The 16071-nt window shown below is 37.6% G+C and overlaps 1 protein-coding gene across 1 annotated transcript in view; it reads left to right on the forward strand.

The window, feature by feature from the left end:
- The window catches only part of CTNNA3 (catenin alpha 3), a 1024091-nt gene that overhangs the window by 745388 nt on the left and 262632 nt on the right, over positions 1-16071 (forward strand). The window contains exon 10 of the mRNA XM_065408662.1: positions 339-495. Within this exon, the coding sequence (XP_065264734.1) occupies positions 339-495 (157 nt within the window). The remainder of the gene's footprint in view (positions 1-338; positions 496-16071) is intronic.

Genomic DNA, 16071 nt, shown 5'->3' on the forward strand with positions numbered 1-16071 from the left:
ATTTCGAATTTAGCGCTACTCCTCTCGTTTTGGAGGAGTACAGAAGTCGAATTTAAGAGAGCTCTATGTCGAACTAAATAGCTTCGTGGTGTGGACGGGTGCAGGGTTAATTCGATGTAACGGCGCTAAATTCGACATAAACTCCTAGTGTAGACCAGGCCTAATTCAGTTAACAGGAATGTTAACATGTACAATATTTGACAAGTATTCCTCCTTTGAATATAAGGAAAGGATGAATATCTTTAAGGCTCAGAAAACAGAAATACTGCCTTATTATCTGTTATGCATTTTAGTTATTAGTTCAGATGAAATCAAGAATATAATTTTATTTTCTGCAGGTTATTAATGCAGCTTTAGCTCTTGCTGCCAGACCAAAAAGCCAGGTGGTAAAAAACAGCATGGAAATATATAAGAGCACATGGGAGAATCGCATACATGTTCTTACTGAAGCTGTGGATGACATTACAAGCGTTGACGATTTTCTTGCTGTATCAGGTATGTTAATTTTCAGAATCAGATTTTTTTATTTTAACTTCTCTGTTCTTCATTTTTTAAAAAGGGAATTAAGTATATTCTCACTTCCCTAGAATCCAACAGGAAACCAGTGGGAGATTAGTCTGAGTAAAGATTAAAATTAATATTCTTAATAGACTTCGTGTATTATGTCTCAACACAGCACCCTTCTTTTCATTCCATGCTTGGGCAAGGTGCAATATGGCATTTGAAGTGTAATCTTCAAGGTTTTGTGACTATAAAGAAATGTTCTTATTGGGATTCAGAAACATTTTCAGATAGGCTCTGGATGTCTTACACATTTTTAAAAACAAATTGCTGATTAGTGCACAGTCTATTCTTAAATAAAATTATTTTTGTGGGTGTTTAAAAAGCCAACTGAAAGTGGATGTCCAAATACTTTACTCAGCTAACAAGCCCATTCCTGCCCCTCACTAAAAAAAAGAAAAAAAATATGATGTAGTGTACCACAGAAGGGTCTAAATGTAGTACTCACACAAAGCCAAAGCCACAGCAAGGTATAAAGAATTTATATCGTAATCCCAGTGTACTCATGACTGCTACTAGAGCCAAATCCTTATTTTGGCAACCAGTTTCTCGGTGAAGTGTTTTTAAGGAATTTGCCAGTCTCTTGGGGCATGTGCTTAGTTACTTGTAGGATTTTTATATAAAACAAATAGCCACAAGTTTCCAGCTGGTGATAAATTCTTTTAATTACAGCTGGGTAAACTTGAGAACTACCATCCTGATGTTGGATTTACAAAATACTATTAGGAAGATTTGATATACTGTGTTCATGAAAGTTAACTGGTTGTTCTCAGTACTTACTGGTAAATAAAAATTACCAGGCCTAAGTGTTTCCTTAGTAGAGAACTGTTTATTGGGTTCATGTGATCAGTTTGTCCAGTAATTTCAGTATAGATCAATGTTTGGGTTACTTTATCTTTCATGGGCTGCCAAAAGCCCAAATATGCTATTCTAGCAGCCAGGCACAGAGATTCTAGCACCCAGACAGTTTAGCCTATACTAGGGGAGAAGGAAGTGTAGGAACAGCTATTCCATCTCTGTGTCACTGGAAAATTCCCTTTTGCAAAGAGAATTCTCCCACAGGTGTTTAGCCAGGTTTGATTTTTGCCTTGTGATTCCTGAGCACTGCTGGGTCTGATTCACCATTGCCGTGCACCTTGTGTAATCATGCACACCAGAACAAGGTCAGTGCAAAGATGCCTGATCGGAGTGGAATTGTTTTGACTTTATTTGCACTGATGTAAATGACTACACAAGGTGTAGCAAGGTATAATCATGAATTGGGCCCGCAAATTTGAGTTCCCTTATCAAAATGTATAAATTAGGCTGCAGACCTGTTTGGTCAAAGAACCAAATACAAAGAAAACAGTTAATAAAATAATATGCTTCCCCTGAGTTTTTCCTGTTCGTATAGCTTTTTCACTCTTTTAAAGCTTCACATTCATGCTAAGATACTTTTCAAATGCTTCCTAAATGACCAGAGGAACTGTTCTAGTTCCACATTTCCATTTTGTATCGCCAGGATATATAAATATCTGGTCATGAAAAATGTACTTTAAAATAGTATTCACTAAAGATATATTCAATATTAAACTGGATTTATTGCATTAATAAGAGTATTCAGCATCTAAACAGAGGATACAAACTAGTTATCTCATTTCTGACATATTATGGGCCATATTCTTCCATCTCTGACACCTATGCAGCTCCATTTAAGTCAACAGAGTTGCTAGGGCATAAAGGCATAATTTGACCCAGTATGTCTGAGTAAAATTTAACTATTTTCTTACTGTTGGTGTACATTGTGCCAAGCCTAAAACTATCTTGGTGAGTACAGCCAGGGTTCCCCATGCCATTCATTGAGACCGATTTGGATTGTGCAGCAGTGTAAAGCAGGAGGAGTTTTGCTGATGTCAATGGAATTACAGTAATTTGAAACCATTGTAAGTGGTTATTTATTGAATAGGTAGATCAACTCTGTTATAAAGGGAGTTAGCTTGGATAATCACTGCCTTACAAAGGTTCCTAATCCCTTTGGGAACAACACATTCACTATGGAAATTGGAACCTGCTGTAAGTAGAATCCTCTTGAGTAAACAGCACTCTTCTTGGTACTAGGACATTAATGGAGCCGACCTAATTTTGTGCTCGGAGGCAGAAAATTCCCCACTCTCCTGACAAAATAATTTTATTGAGGGATTTTTTACCTGTGTTGCTTCTTTTCAGGGATAGGGTATTTTTGAAGGACGTCACCAGGGGCATTTCCCCACCAAGCAATAGTAAATTTGTACTAGGAAAGTTCAGGAATGGTGCTCTATCTCCAGCTTTCGTAATCTTTACCATGAAACCACCACCAGCAGCAGTATCTGTTCACATTATATTTATATTGTGCCATGGAAGAGAATCATGGATATAGCCCTATTTCAAAAATCATATGACACGTCTACTTTACAAATACATTATTTTAATTATTAACTAATTTTTTTAATCAACATAGTGCTGTATTGGCACATAGTGGCTCATCAAGTGGCATTACGGAGTTTAATTTAGAAAAGGGATAAAATATGAATTGTCTTAGAGTTGTTGTCTGTAACATGAAGTTCCACATTCCTTGACAGTATTCTGTTTGAATAATGTTTTTATTAAAAATTATCTTGTATCTATCCTATCAGAAAAGATATTGCACTAGAGTTCAGAGGTTTTTTTTAAATTTGGGATGCATTAGTTGATCTTGCACAATATATTTCATGCAGTAAAAATAACATTATCTAACATTTCACCTTTTTTAAAACTACATTTGTGTGTATTATTCTATACAAAATGAAAGTTATGGACTGGCCCCAAGGTAAGAAAAATGACATACTGGTAAATCCACAGCAGCTAGGGAAAAATTAATATATTGGGTTCCTACAACATCTGTACTTGAGACTACCTAGAAGATTAACTCTCATGTATGCCTAGAATCAACAACCCATCACCATTCATGATAGTATTTAAGCCATCCCTAAATTAAAGAAGATGTTTAAGTTCCATTGAATGTAATGGAATTTCAGCACAGGCTTAACTTTAAGCGTGTGCTTAAGTGTTCCCTGGAATAGGGATGGATTTAAGCATATGCTTAAATGCCCTGCTGAATTAGGGCTGTTGAGCTTAATTCCTTCCCTGAGCTCTGATTCTTTCTGCTGTTGTTTTTTCACTGTTTCCTTAAATGGGATATTTAATCCCAGTGTTGCTTTTCCTGGGTGATGTGATCACTTTCTGCACATATAATGTGTGTACAGTTACTGTATTTTACATAGTATGAAGTCCATTCTGCAGCTGATAATTCCACGTTGGTTGTTCCACAAAGAAACAGCTAGTTAGTTAATCCTTATCTGTTCATGAAACCATTTTATTAAGTGTGTATCTATTTATATGTTATATAATCCCTCATCATATAGCACGTATGACATATCTAGCTGATAATGAAATCTTTCAGATACATTGATATAAGGGAAACCCAAGCCCAGCACAGCCAGGTGTGACTGTACTGTACAGCATATGCACTTTCAAGCTTCATACATAGCAAATGCATTTACTTCACTGAAAAGGCTGGATCCTTCTGTAGTAGCAATGCCTGTTATCTTATGTCCTATCTATATGCAATGTGAAATATGAATTCCCCAGGATACTGTATATCAGCATTTATGCGATCTAAGAAAAAAACAGTTTCGTGAAACTGTATTTTCAGAGTTCCCACAAGTTCTTGGAAAATAACTGTGAGAAATGAAAACCCCTGACACTTTAAATATTTCTAAATAATTGAATATGTTCTGCAGCAAAAAATGAAATACATTCTAGACTTTGATATCTGCAAGCAAATCTTCATGCTGATATGTGCATTTTATGTTTCTGTAATAAAGTGCATATAAATTCTGCTCACTGACTTAAATGGAAAATGTAATGGAAGCAAAGCACCTAACCTCCTAAATCTTTCTTTGTGAACTGGGGCCTAAAAATACAGTATCCTAAATTGTGTAAGATGCTTAATGACCATTGCAATTTACTGTGATGATATATTAGGAATGTAAAAAGATGCTGAGGAATAGCTACAGTTTCCAGCTTTTAGGATCAGATCATTAGTCCAACACAGAGCTCAAATAGCTGGGGACATGCAAAGACAAGCTCCTTCTCCCCGAACCCTCAACCCTGTGATGCAGCTGCCAAGGTTCTTCATAGAGGTTATTATAACCCAAAGGCTAAATACCCTGTAACGTGTTCCTGAAAAAGGGTAGAGATGGAGAGACCAGAGGATCCATTTAGCAGTGGTTTAACTTGCTCTGGTCTCAAGTTTCCTTTCCCACCTGTACCCTGCCTTCACCCACCACTTGTGTGCTCCTACACAGGCTCCTGGAGAGCTGACCTCCATTCTATACGCCTGAACAGCTCACACACACTTATGCAGCAGAACTATAACAGCCCCAGTACTAGAAAGTTGTGCGAGCTGGATTTGCCCCTTACAGAAGAATATTATTTATAGTTAGTTCATTTAAAACCACTTCAGACCACAAAACTAGACTATGGACCTCTTCATTCCTGGGGCTACTTATCCTCCAGTAGAAATGAACAGACACCACAGGAAAAAGAAAATGGGGTCTGCTAGAATTTCCACTGGTGCTGGATCTAAGTAAGTGTGGTTCCTGAGTTAAGGAAGAGTCATTTAAATGGCTCATCACCTCGTGCAGTAGCTAGAGCTAGCCAATGGTAAGTAGTCCCAAGTTTGTGCAGGAGCATGGAGCCAGATCCCTGGCCACATTCTGGCTCCATTGTGCCCCTTCATCAACACAAAGGGGTTGGAAAACTAGCATACTTGGTCAGCTGGTGATTCTCTCTGTAGAAAAATCCTTGCATTGTGTAGAACCAGCTACATGGGGGTCCACAACTAGCCTTTTGTTGCCATGGGGATCAGGGAAGTCAGACCTGAGGATGAAGGCCTGGGATTCCAGTGCATGTGTTCTTTCTCTCTCTCTTTTTCTTTTTTCTTTCTTTCAAAATTATGTCTAAATCCTGCCCAAGAATGCATCACCCATTAAAGTAGCTCACTACACTTACCCACAGCTGGCCCTGGCCCTCTAGGGCTTTATCTACACAAATTGATATATAGCATTCCAGAATGTGCATGCCCCACATTGGTGCACGAAATTAAGTTGAAACCTAAATTGAGATGCAGGTAGTTTATAAATATCTGCAATAGTGTTCCTCAATCTACAGGTATATAAACTCCTATGTGGTTTCATCAAAGGTGGAAGGATAGCAGAAATTACTGAGCTTGTTGTTTTTCTTTTAAAAAACAGCAACTTTGTGTTGGGTGAAGGGATGTCTCCTACTGATCACTATAGCTGTAGGATGGCTGTAAGAGGTGTATGGCATCTCCTGTACAAAACTACTGAGACTTTCATGCCCCCACCTCCCTCCTGTTGTTTTGCAGTAAGAGGGGAAATATTTAACCCAATGTTCCTCCCTTCTTCTTGGCTTAAATTCACTCAGAATTTAACTAGGCAGATGATGTTTTCAGGGCATGTGATCTTTTAAAATTTGTTACCACTTCCTGTCTGACAGGGGAAGAACTTGTTTCCCCATAGCACCTGTGTCAAGAGGTCATAGCATGTGCTAGCATGCTATGACTTTGCTGCAAGGAAGGAGGACTTTCCTTGTGGAATAGCCTGTATGGCTTTGCATTGCAGCAGGCTTCCTAGGCTAACAGGTGCAGAGGGGATTTAGAGCAGGATAGAGCTTATGAAACAATAATATTGCTTTACTAATGCAAGAAAGCTTATATACCAAAACCCACAATAAATTGACTTAGAAATATATGAGAGGACAATGCAGTTTTAAGCTGTGAGGGTCACATACTCTTCTGTGCTCTTGCTGCAGTGTTTATACTCCTTTACAGACATGGAGCAAAAAATTTACAATCTGCATTTGACCACTGAATTATTAATAACCTATTATCATCAAATCAAAACTGGGTAAAATTTGTGGGATTTGTTGATTGAATTCGTGAAATGTTACACATTTTGCAAAATTGTAGTGTGAAATTTTGTTTGACTTTACAAAATCACCATAATTTGCAAAAGTTTCATTAAATTACATTTTGTTCGGACTTTTGTAAAATCTTCACAAAGGTGTTTCTTATTTTTGTAATTAATAAATCTGGTGAAAAACCAGAAATTATCAGTTTCACTGTATGTGAAAAATGATATGTACAGCTCTTTTGCAGGGGGTGGGCTTTTCAATGGGAGTCAGGAACCTAACTTAGACACTTTTTAAAATCCCACTAAGCACCTGTCTGTAATTGTTAGGCACCTAAATACCTTTGTAAGTCAGACTCTGAGGCTTTTGGAACATGAGGAAATGTGCTTCAATGTAAATACCTAATTATACTTGGTCAAAGTAGGGTACTGAACAAAGAAGGGTAGTCCTGCTTAACAGCATGCCAGCAGTACTCGTCTTGCTCAGACAGGTGGCACAACCCCCGCAATTGTTTTAGGACTGGGTCTAGCATAAATAATTGCAGAATAGAGCGTGTAACTTATTTTATGAACGATTCTCCTCCAAGTAACTTCACATCTCCCTGGCACAGATGTGTACAGCCTGGTATTATTTTGCCCTTCTATAGAAGGTCAAAAATGTTGCCTGGATTGATCAGCCTGTTCTGGAACCAGCATCTAAGCCTTTCCATGGCTTACAGAGCTCAGGAATATGTAAGGATTTTCTGCTGAAGTGGTCCCAAAAACTTTATATCTAGTACTATACATGTTAATGTGAGGAAAAACTGAGTCCATTTTCTAATTTGTTAAAGTGTTCAGCCCTTTATCTCCTGGTGTGAAATCTGCTGGGTTTTAAAATTTGCCTTTTGAATTCATTGAACATTTTTTTGGCCTAATTAGGTACTTATATCTAATTTAAATTGCATGCTTCAAATAGCTTTCAAAAAAATTTGACAAGAAGAACATAAGTTAAAGATTGCTATATTAATAGGAAAAAAACCATTCATAAATCTTTGGGAAACTAACCTGGAAAGAATAGAAGCCCTATTCTTTTAATGTGTATTATGCCATCTGGCTGAGCACAGTTGCATTGTTCATAATTCTTCACACTAAGTAAAAGCAGATACAGTAGCTTAACTACCAATGATACGTAGGCATGGGCTCGTAAGTAAGTAAACAGTGACTAAGTAATTTCTCCAGTGACTTAGCAAAAATTCATATAGTTATGGTAAACAATGTTTAGAGCAGCTTCTTTAGGTACTACTTTCAGCAAAGCACTTAAGCACTTTCAGCAAAGCACTTAGACCCAGATTTGTAAAGGTATTTAGGTACCTAACTCCCAGGGGAGTTTATAATCAGGCCCAGAAGCACATGTTTAGTTTGACTTCAATGGGACTTAAGTGAATGGTTAAAATTAAGCATGTACTTAAGTTCTCTGTCTGACCACATCAGCTGTTTATTTGGGAAGATTCCTATTGTCTTATATATTATTATAAAACTCCATCTTAAATACGTAGGGCAAAATATTATGTCATGTGTTTTGTTTTTCTGTGCAAACCAGTTCAAGTGTATTCCTTAAGTACGTAAGAGCAGATACCATATTGTTTTCAACAAGGATGAAAAACTGTAGTTCAAATCAGTGTGTAAGAAAAGTTTAGAACACAGAGCATGGGTGTAATCTTGAATTCTAATGCTCAAATATCATTAGATCATGCAGAGGGAATTGGGTGGAGTTGCTGTAGTGGGTTGAGGGGACCAGGAAAGCTTGGAACAAAAGTGGCATAGGCGAGCTAAAATAAAGATCATCAGTGTCACATTTTAACCTGTATCCCTGCATATCTTCATTAAAATTAGATAATTGACTTTGTGTCTTGTCCTTTAATAAGAATCTTAATAATCCAGAGTCCTCATCCAATCCTGCAATGCTATTCTTCACAGTTTCATGGCTAAAAGTCCAAACTGGACTTTTGATCCCTCCCTCTACCTGCTTTTCCTCAAGGGCACCCTCTTAAGGTTTTCAGCTCCCAGCTGTCACCTCTTGCAGGCAGAGACTCATGTCTCTCCCCCTCCATACTGGCAGTTTATACTTGCAGTCCAACTGCACCTCACTGTGATTTCCTTAGAGGGTCTGTCTGGGATCCAGCACCAGTGGTTAACCTCTCTCCAAGGGCTATAACCTTGTACAGCAGTTACCAGCCAGCAAAGCAAACTGCATTTATTGTTAAGGTAAAAGAATTACAGGGAAAGCCATATAAAAACAGTGAAAGAACCTGCATACATATTAAAGGCTTACCAGAGGTCACCCCACATCCAACCTAGGGCTCTGTGGGTGTTAGTCTTTCCTAACGCACAACAGGGATAGTTGAAATGAAACATGACACAGAGAACAAAATTAATGACTTTCTCTCATTCTGAATGTAATCCTTTATTTAAAAAAAATACGTTGGTGTCCGCTGAATAAAGAAGGTATCTGGACCTTGTGACAGAGTGAGAAAGGAAACTAGGAAAAGAGAATCAATGTTTTTTACCTACAGGAAATAAAAAAAGAAACTAATTTGCTACTGATTATTAAAAACAATTATAAATATTAGTAAAAACTAAAGAAGAATAGGATTACTAAATGAGCCATATTTTTCTAAACCCACTAAATATTAGCATTTTTTTCTATGACTTTTTTGGACTTCTTCCATTTCCTGATGTTCAGAAACTTGGAGAATTTTGCTACTTTTGTCTTGTTTTACTTTTAATCCTAAAGTGAATTTACTGCTCCCCAGTGTTAATTCATCTCTAACCCCATCCCCCAGCAGAAACAGAAGCTCTTAAAAAAAAAATTAGGAGTTTAATGAACAAGCCAAGAGGACATCCAAATCCAAGTAAATTCAAACAGATACATGCTATATTTGCAAAGTAAAGAATGCAATTAATGAATTATATTTTTAAAAAGTCACTGTGATTATCATATATTATAAATGATGATGACATTGTTCATAGCCCTGGTACAGCTGTAGTTCTCAAATAACAGAGAATCCATTGCAGGCTATTGGGTTTGGTTAGCTAATTTACACAAGGAAAAATGTTTGTATTAATCTTTATAACTCAATGACATTAATGTAAAAGAGAGATGCAGCTACTTATCATGATAATGTGAAATTTTTTAGAATGAAATCAGTAAATTGAATATACTAATGCAACTGATGCATATATTCCCAGGAAACTCTAGTTTTGATTGTAGTTTGTAATTTTGTAATTTTGGGGGGGATAAAGTAAACTGTCTTTTTCCTTCTTATTTTACTATTGCTTTCTCTTTTTATGAGCTATATATATTCAAAACTGGGGAAGGTATGGCAGAAACACAGCTGGGGGTATTCATTTTCTATTGTTGATTTTTTTAGTTATTTTACATCCTTTAATCAAAATATTTGGTATTAACATTTGAATGTGAGTGAGGGAAAATAATTGTCAAAACTTTCTTACATTAATAGTTATATATTCACCTCTCCTGACTCTAAACTGTTATAAATATAGAAATTCAAATTAGAATTCCAGTCATGTAAACAATAGTCTACCCTGGCTGCTATCTTTTAAATACTAGCAGACAAAAACCACATTTTTTTAATGATCTTGTCTATAGCTTAACATAACTTATATCAGTATTTTAAGTAACACAAGCATTAGCAATGCTGAATGTGTCTAGGATTGGCAGGACCTGTGATTGTTTTTTTGTTGTCTCATTCAGATTCAGACTTCTAGAATGCACACTTCTTGCCTGATATATCTAAACTTGCAGAGGAGATAAGATGCTTTAAACATTTCTCAAAACCTGTTATTGTCTTTTGGCTTCTGTTGCAGGAACAGAAACTAGTGTTTTGTTTTTCGAGAGTACTGTTTTCACTTCTGAGCAGGAGCCTGGCTCTTAACATCTGTCTCCTTGAAAATGAAGTTTCTTTTATAGGTTGTTCTGTGATATGCCATTTGTGTTGAGGGATGCCTCTCCAAAATCTATCCATTATCCATTCCACTGTAAATATCCTTGCCCAAATCTTCATTAATTTAACCATTGCAGCCTTCTCCTCTCTGATCTCCCACACATCATGTCCCTGGGCTTGTCTGTCAAAAATCTACCTTACCCTCCACTCTAGCCCCATCCAGACCCTTTCTAATCCTTTTACTGGCTTCCCCTTGCCATCAGCATCACATTCAATTTCTTTATTCTCCACTTCAGGGTTATACACACCGCGGCTCCTCTTTATATTTTGGTCCTTGGGGTAGATTGCTACAGGTGGGGATGGAAGGCTAACATCCTAAAGGGGCAGAGTTAACATTGCAGTGAGTGGTCTGTAGAGTAGTGGTTCTCAAAAGTATTTGATCATGCCCCCCTTCTGTGTGTGCGTAGTAGTTTATGTCCCCGCCACACACATACAAATATTGATTAAAAAAATCAACATGCAACTCTCACTAAATACTAAAAATAATCATTCAAACATTCAGATGGAGCCACTTTTTCTGTTGCACGAATGAGCCAACAATCCATTGTTATAAGAGCAAAACTGCAATTGCGGTCAATGCTTACAATCCAATGTGCACACTGCGTCATAGCAAATGGATTAACGTACACACGGCAACGACTTTGTATAATTCTGCGCAAGCTGAACAGAAATCAGTCAAAATGCACAGTGCCATCTAGAGTCAATGCACAGCGCCGTCAGAGGATCTGATGTGTCTGGAGGAATCAGCTTTGCTAGTTATTCATATGTGGGAGTAAAATGTGCTCAGTATGTTTTTTCCGCCCCTAAAGCTTCTCACGCCCCCTGTCCCCAGAATACATTCTGTGCCCCCACCCAGGTTGAAAACCTCTGCTGTAGAGTATGGTAGACTTGGTGAGGGTCAAGTGTGGGCTTTTAGTTGTAGAAGTGGAGGGTGTGTATTGTAAATGCCTTAAATTTTCATTTCTGTGCTTTTGGGGATTTGTCAGAAATGTTATGCATAACGCTGCTCCTTTAGGGATGTTAGCCTTCCATCATCACCTGCAGCAAAATACCACCTTGCAAAGAACACATTGCTTTAGCTACCGTCCACAACTAATATTATTATTAGCTTGGTAGAGGGGTTTGTGGAGAAGGCTGGATTGAGGGGGCAGAGTTAAGGGTGCAGTCTGTGATGTATGATAAATGTATGTGTAATATGAATGGCTAACTCTAAAATTTTTAATTTGTTAAAAAGCAATACCTGTTAAATCTACCACAAAATGTGTATGTATCATTATTGCATAGGTAGTCCTTCGGTATATGTAGAAGTTGTCTGAGATCCATTGTTCTGATTATCCTGTTAGCACATGGCTCAGTAATATGTTCCCTGCCACCCTTGCTAGTGGGTGAAATTGTAGATAGTTATTTTTGCACACATCTGCTAAGGTGCAAGTTTATATAAAAGAAGAAAAGAAAAAGAAATCCCATATGAGTTTCCCTCAGCAAGACACATTTGCTTTTCTCCTGAGAACTTATTATTTATGCTTTATTCCTTTTCTTTTAATTTTTCTTTTCTTTGTTAATTAAAACTCCCGCAGCCCAAACCCTCTCCACTGCTAAATATAGAGTAACAAGCCTGGAGATGTGGAAGCTTGTAGACTGATTGACAATATGCTACTTTCAATATAGTGCAAAAAATAAAGTTTACTTCAACACAACATTTTTTAATGGTGCCACTGCAAAAGTCTACTCTTCATAGAAATTAGACTGGGAAAGGGTTGAGACTATTCAGAATAGATAAATGTATTCAGCCTGGACTGTTGAGGAAATTCTGTGGTAGGGCTAACGGACATGCAGACTGTCTCAGGTGTAGGCGGACGGGAATAAATTTTTAACTGAAGAGTTGCCATGAATCAGATAGCACTGCCAAGGGGGAGAATGGATGACTCAGCATTGACCTTGCTATAACTGCTGAGTGCTGTATGACTGACTGTAACAATTGACAAACGAGAATTAGGAAAATGTTGGGTTTCTTTCTCCTTGAATGTAGTTGAGAAGATGCTGAAATGGAAGCAAAGTAAAAGGCTGAAATGCAGACAAAGTGCTAATAGTTTTCTAAAATTCTCCTTTGGAACAGGTTTAAAATTCGTCTCTAGAGCCTACTAATCCTCCATATGGGCACTTGGCAATATATCCCTTATAATAAAGGTATATGGTTACAGGTTTTTTTCGAATCATAATGGAAGTCAGTAGACACAGGAACTGAGACACAGCAGTCTTAGATCAGAAATAGTCTTATATTAGAAACTCATATACCATAAAAACTAGTTTTTAATATGTGGAAAGTATTAAGAAAATGGAGAGCAGTAGAAAACAGGATAGCATGAGAGAGCAGCTGGAGGTAACTCAGAAGGCGTTTGCTATGTATGCGAAAGGATACAGTGCCCCCCTGGAAAGTAGGGGCTAATGGACCAAATTCTCAGCTGGTGTAAATTTCCAGTGCTCCACTGAACTCAGTGGGATTGCCCCAAATAACACCAGCAATGAGTTTGGCTCTGCATCTTTTCAAAAGTAGTGCCGGAGATGTAATCCTCGATTATTATTAAGAGCCTATAGTCAGAGCAAAGAGGAGTTCTTTAGTAGTCCACTGTGGTGTAGGAAGTCTGATAAATATGATTAACATACAAAATACTACATTTAAAACTGCAAAATACTTAGAGGATACACCTGATGATCCTAAAGAAGAGAGGTTTGCTACAGCAATGTGAATATGTGGCACATAAGTTCCTCTCTTTAGAACTAGCTTCTGTTCTGCCTTTCAATATTTGTTCCCTTCCTACCACACATCAAAATTGCATCCACTTCCTCTCCCACCTTACAGCAATTGTAGAGCTCACTTGTATCTGTTAGGCACAACCCTTCTTTGCAAGCAGCCCCATTCAGCCTCAGCTTCCTGGCATGGGGCAGGATGGGGATCTAACATGCTTACTGCGTCACCCCTTAGGATGGGTAGTGTGGTCTCCCTTGCACATCCAGACAGATCTGCTTTGTACCTCCAAAGGGGGTGTTGGGAGGGAGCTATAATTATGGCTGACCCTTGCATGGAGGGTGGGGTAGGTGGGGGTAGGATCAGTTTTCTCTTCATTCCCGGTCAGATTCTGGTCTTTAATGGGAAGGAAGGAAGAGAGCAACTGGTGAATTCTGCAGTATGTTCATTAGTTAGTTAAATGGGGGACAAATTTTCACAGAATCATAGAAATCAGAGATGAAAACACCTATTAATACATATAGCCCAACTCCTTGCCAACATGGATTTGTCCTTCCTAATGTATCAATATTAGGGCTGTTCATTAATCCCAGTTAATTCACACAATTAACTCAAAAAATTAAGCATGATTAATTGCAGTTTTAATCTCACTGTTGAACAATAGAATACCAATTGAAATTTATTAAATATTTTTGGATATTTTCCCACATTTTAAAATATATTGATTTTAATTACAACATAGAATACAATGTGTACAGTGCTCATTTTATATTATTTTATTACAAATATTTGCACTGTAAAAATGATAAACAAAAGAAATAGTATTTTTCAATTCACCTCATACAAGTATTGCAATCTCTTTATTGTGAAAGTGCAACTTACAAATGTAGATATTATTTTTGTTACATAACTGCACTCAAAAACAAAACAATGTAAAACTTTAGAGCCTACAAGTCCACTCAGTCCTACTGTTTGTTCAGCCAATCACTAAGACAAACAAGTTTGTTTACATTTACGGGAGATAATGCTGCCCGCTTCTTATTTACAATGTCACCAGAAAGTGAGAACAGGTGTTCGCATGGCACTTTTTTAGATGGTGTTGCAAGGTATTTACGTGCCAGATATGCTAAACATTTGTATGCCCCTTCATGCTTCGGCCACTGTGCCAGAGGACATGCTTCCATGCTGATGATGGTCATTAAAAATAATACATTAATTAACATTTGTGACTGAATTTCTGGGGAGAAAATTGTATGCCTCCTGCTCTATGAATCTTCAGTGCATCTGGCACCTAAATATCTTGTGACGCCAGCTACAACAATACCATGCGAACCCCTGTTCTCACTTTCAGGTGACATTGTAAACAAGAAGTGGGTAGCATTATCTCCTGCAAAGGTAAACAAACTTGTTCGTCTTAGCGATTGGCTGAACAAGAAGTAGGACTGAGTGAACTTGTAGGCGCTAAAGTTTTACATTGTTTTATTTTTCAATGCTTTTTTTGTACATAATTCTGTACAATTTTGTTTGTTCAATTTTCTAAGTTCAACTTTCATATCAAGATTGTACTACAGTACTTGTATTAGGTGAATTGAAAAATACTATTTTGTTTTTTACAGTGCAAATATTTGTAATAAAAATAAGTATAAAGTAAGCACAATACACTTTGTATTCTGTGTTGTAATTGAAATCAATATATTTGAAAATGTAGAAAACATCCAAAAATATTTAAATAAATTGTATTCTGTAATTGGTTAACAGCATGATTAATTGTGATTATTTTTTTTAATTGCTTGACAGGCCTAATCAATATATATTTTGCTTTGACTAGGCTAGGTCCAAATGTCCCATGTGACAGGGCCTCCACAACTGCTCCTAGGAGACTATTCCACAGTCTAATAAATCTAAATGTTTGGAAGGATTGGAGAGATTATTGGTTGAGCAAAATCAGGCTTCATGCTCAACTCAATGGCATTTCTCTGTCTGTAATGCAATAATTTTTGAAGACTGTGTCCAATCAATTCCAAAGGTTCACAGACTAATTAGGACATGAATGAAAAGTATCCCATTGATTTTGGTGATGATCAGGAAACCACAATGCTGGAGAAGTCACATTTCGACACAGTGCCCATTTCGTGCTGCAGGCAGCAGAGGTAATTCTGCCAGTCATCACTCACTCTCCCCAGTTAATTTGCATACTTCAGCAAATGAAACTGCAGACCAGGACTGCAGTGATTTGACAGAGTTGGTGGATTCAGGGGTGCAGGAATGAAATACCAGGGGCTCCTTCAGATCAGATGCCATATTGGCAGTGTAGGATTTAGGATCCTTAAGGTCCTCTACTATTAGGAGTAAAAAGTCTCAATGTTTCTGTCACTAACATAAGCGGCTATGACTCAGTACACCCAGGGATCCGATCTGTTAAGTGAGAAACTGCCATTTCTTTTCAGATCCTTGTCTCTCCATCACCCTGTTCTTATTTTCAAAAAGGTGCTTTGAAACATTTAGTTCTAGGTTACTCCCTGTATCTGAGCTTCTTAAAAACAATAGCAATAGATAGTGTGTTACCCTCAAACATGGACTGAGTCCCTAATCCTCCCCCATACATCTCCCTCTATCACTTTACCCTCCTTTATCATCAGTGCATCCATTCCCTTCCTCCAAAGGGAAGTGCCTTAGCCTTTCTAATCCTTGGTTCATCCTGCTCTTTTTTTTATAATGCTATTGCTGTTTTCTCTAGCTCCCTGGTACATGCGTTGCCTGCAGCATATAT

The sequence above is a fragment of the Emys orbicularis genome, chromosome 7, assembly GCF_028017835.1.
Source record: "Emys orbicularis isolate rEmyOrb1 chromosome 7, rEmyOrb1.hap1, whole genome shotgun sequence".
Lineage (NCBI taxonomy): Eukaryota > Metazoa > Chordata > Testudines > Emydidae > Emys > Emys orbicularis.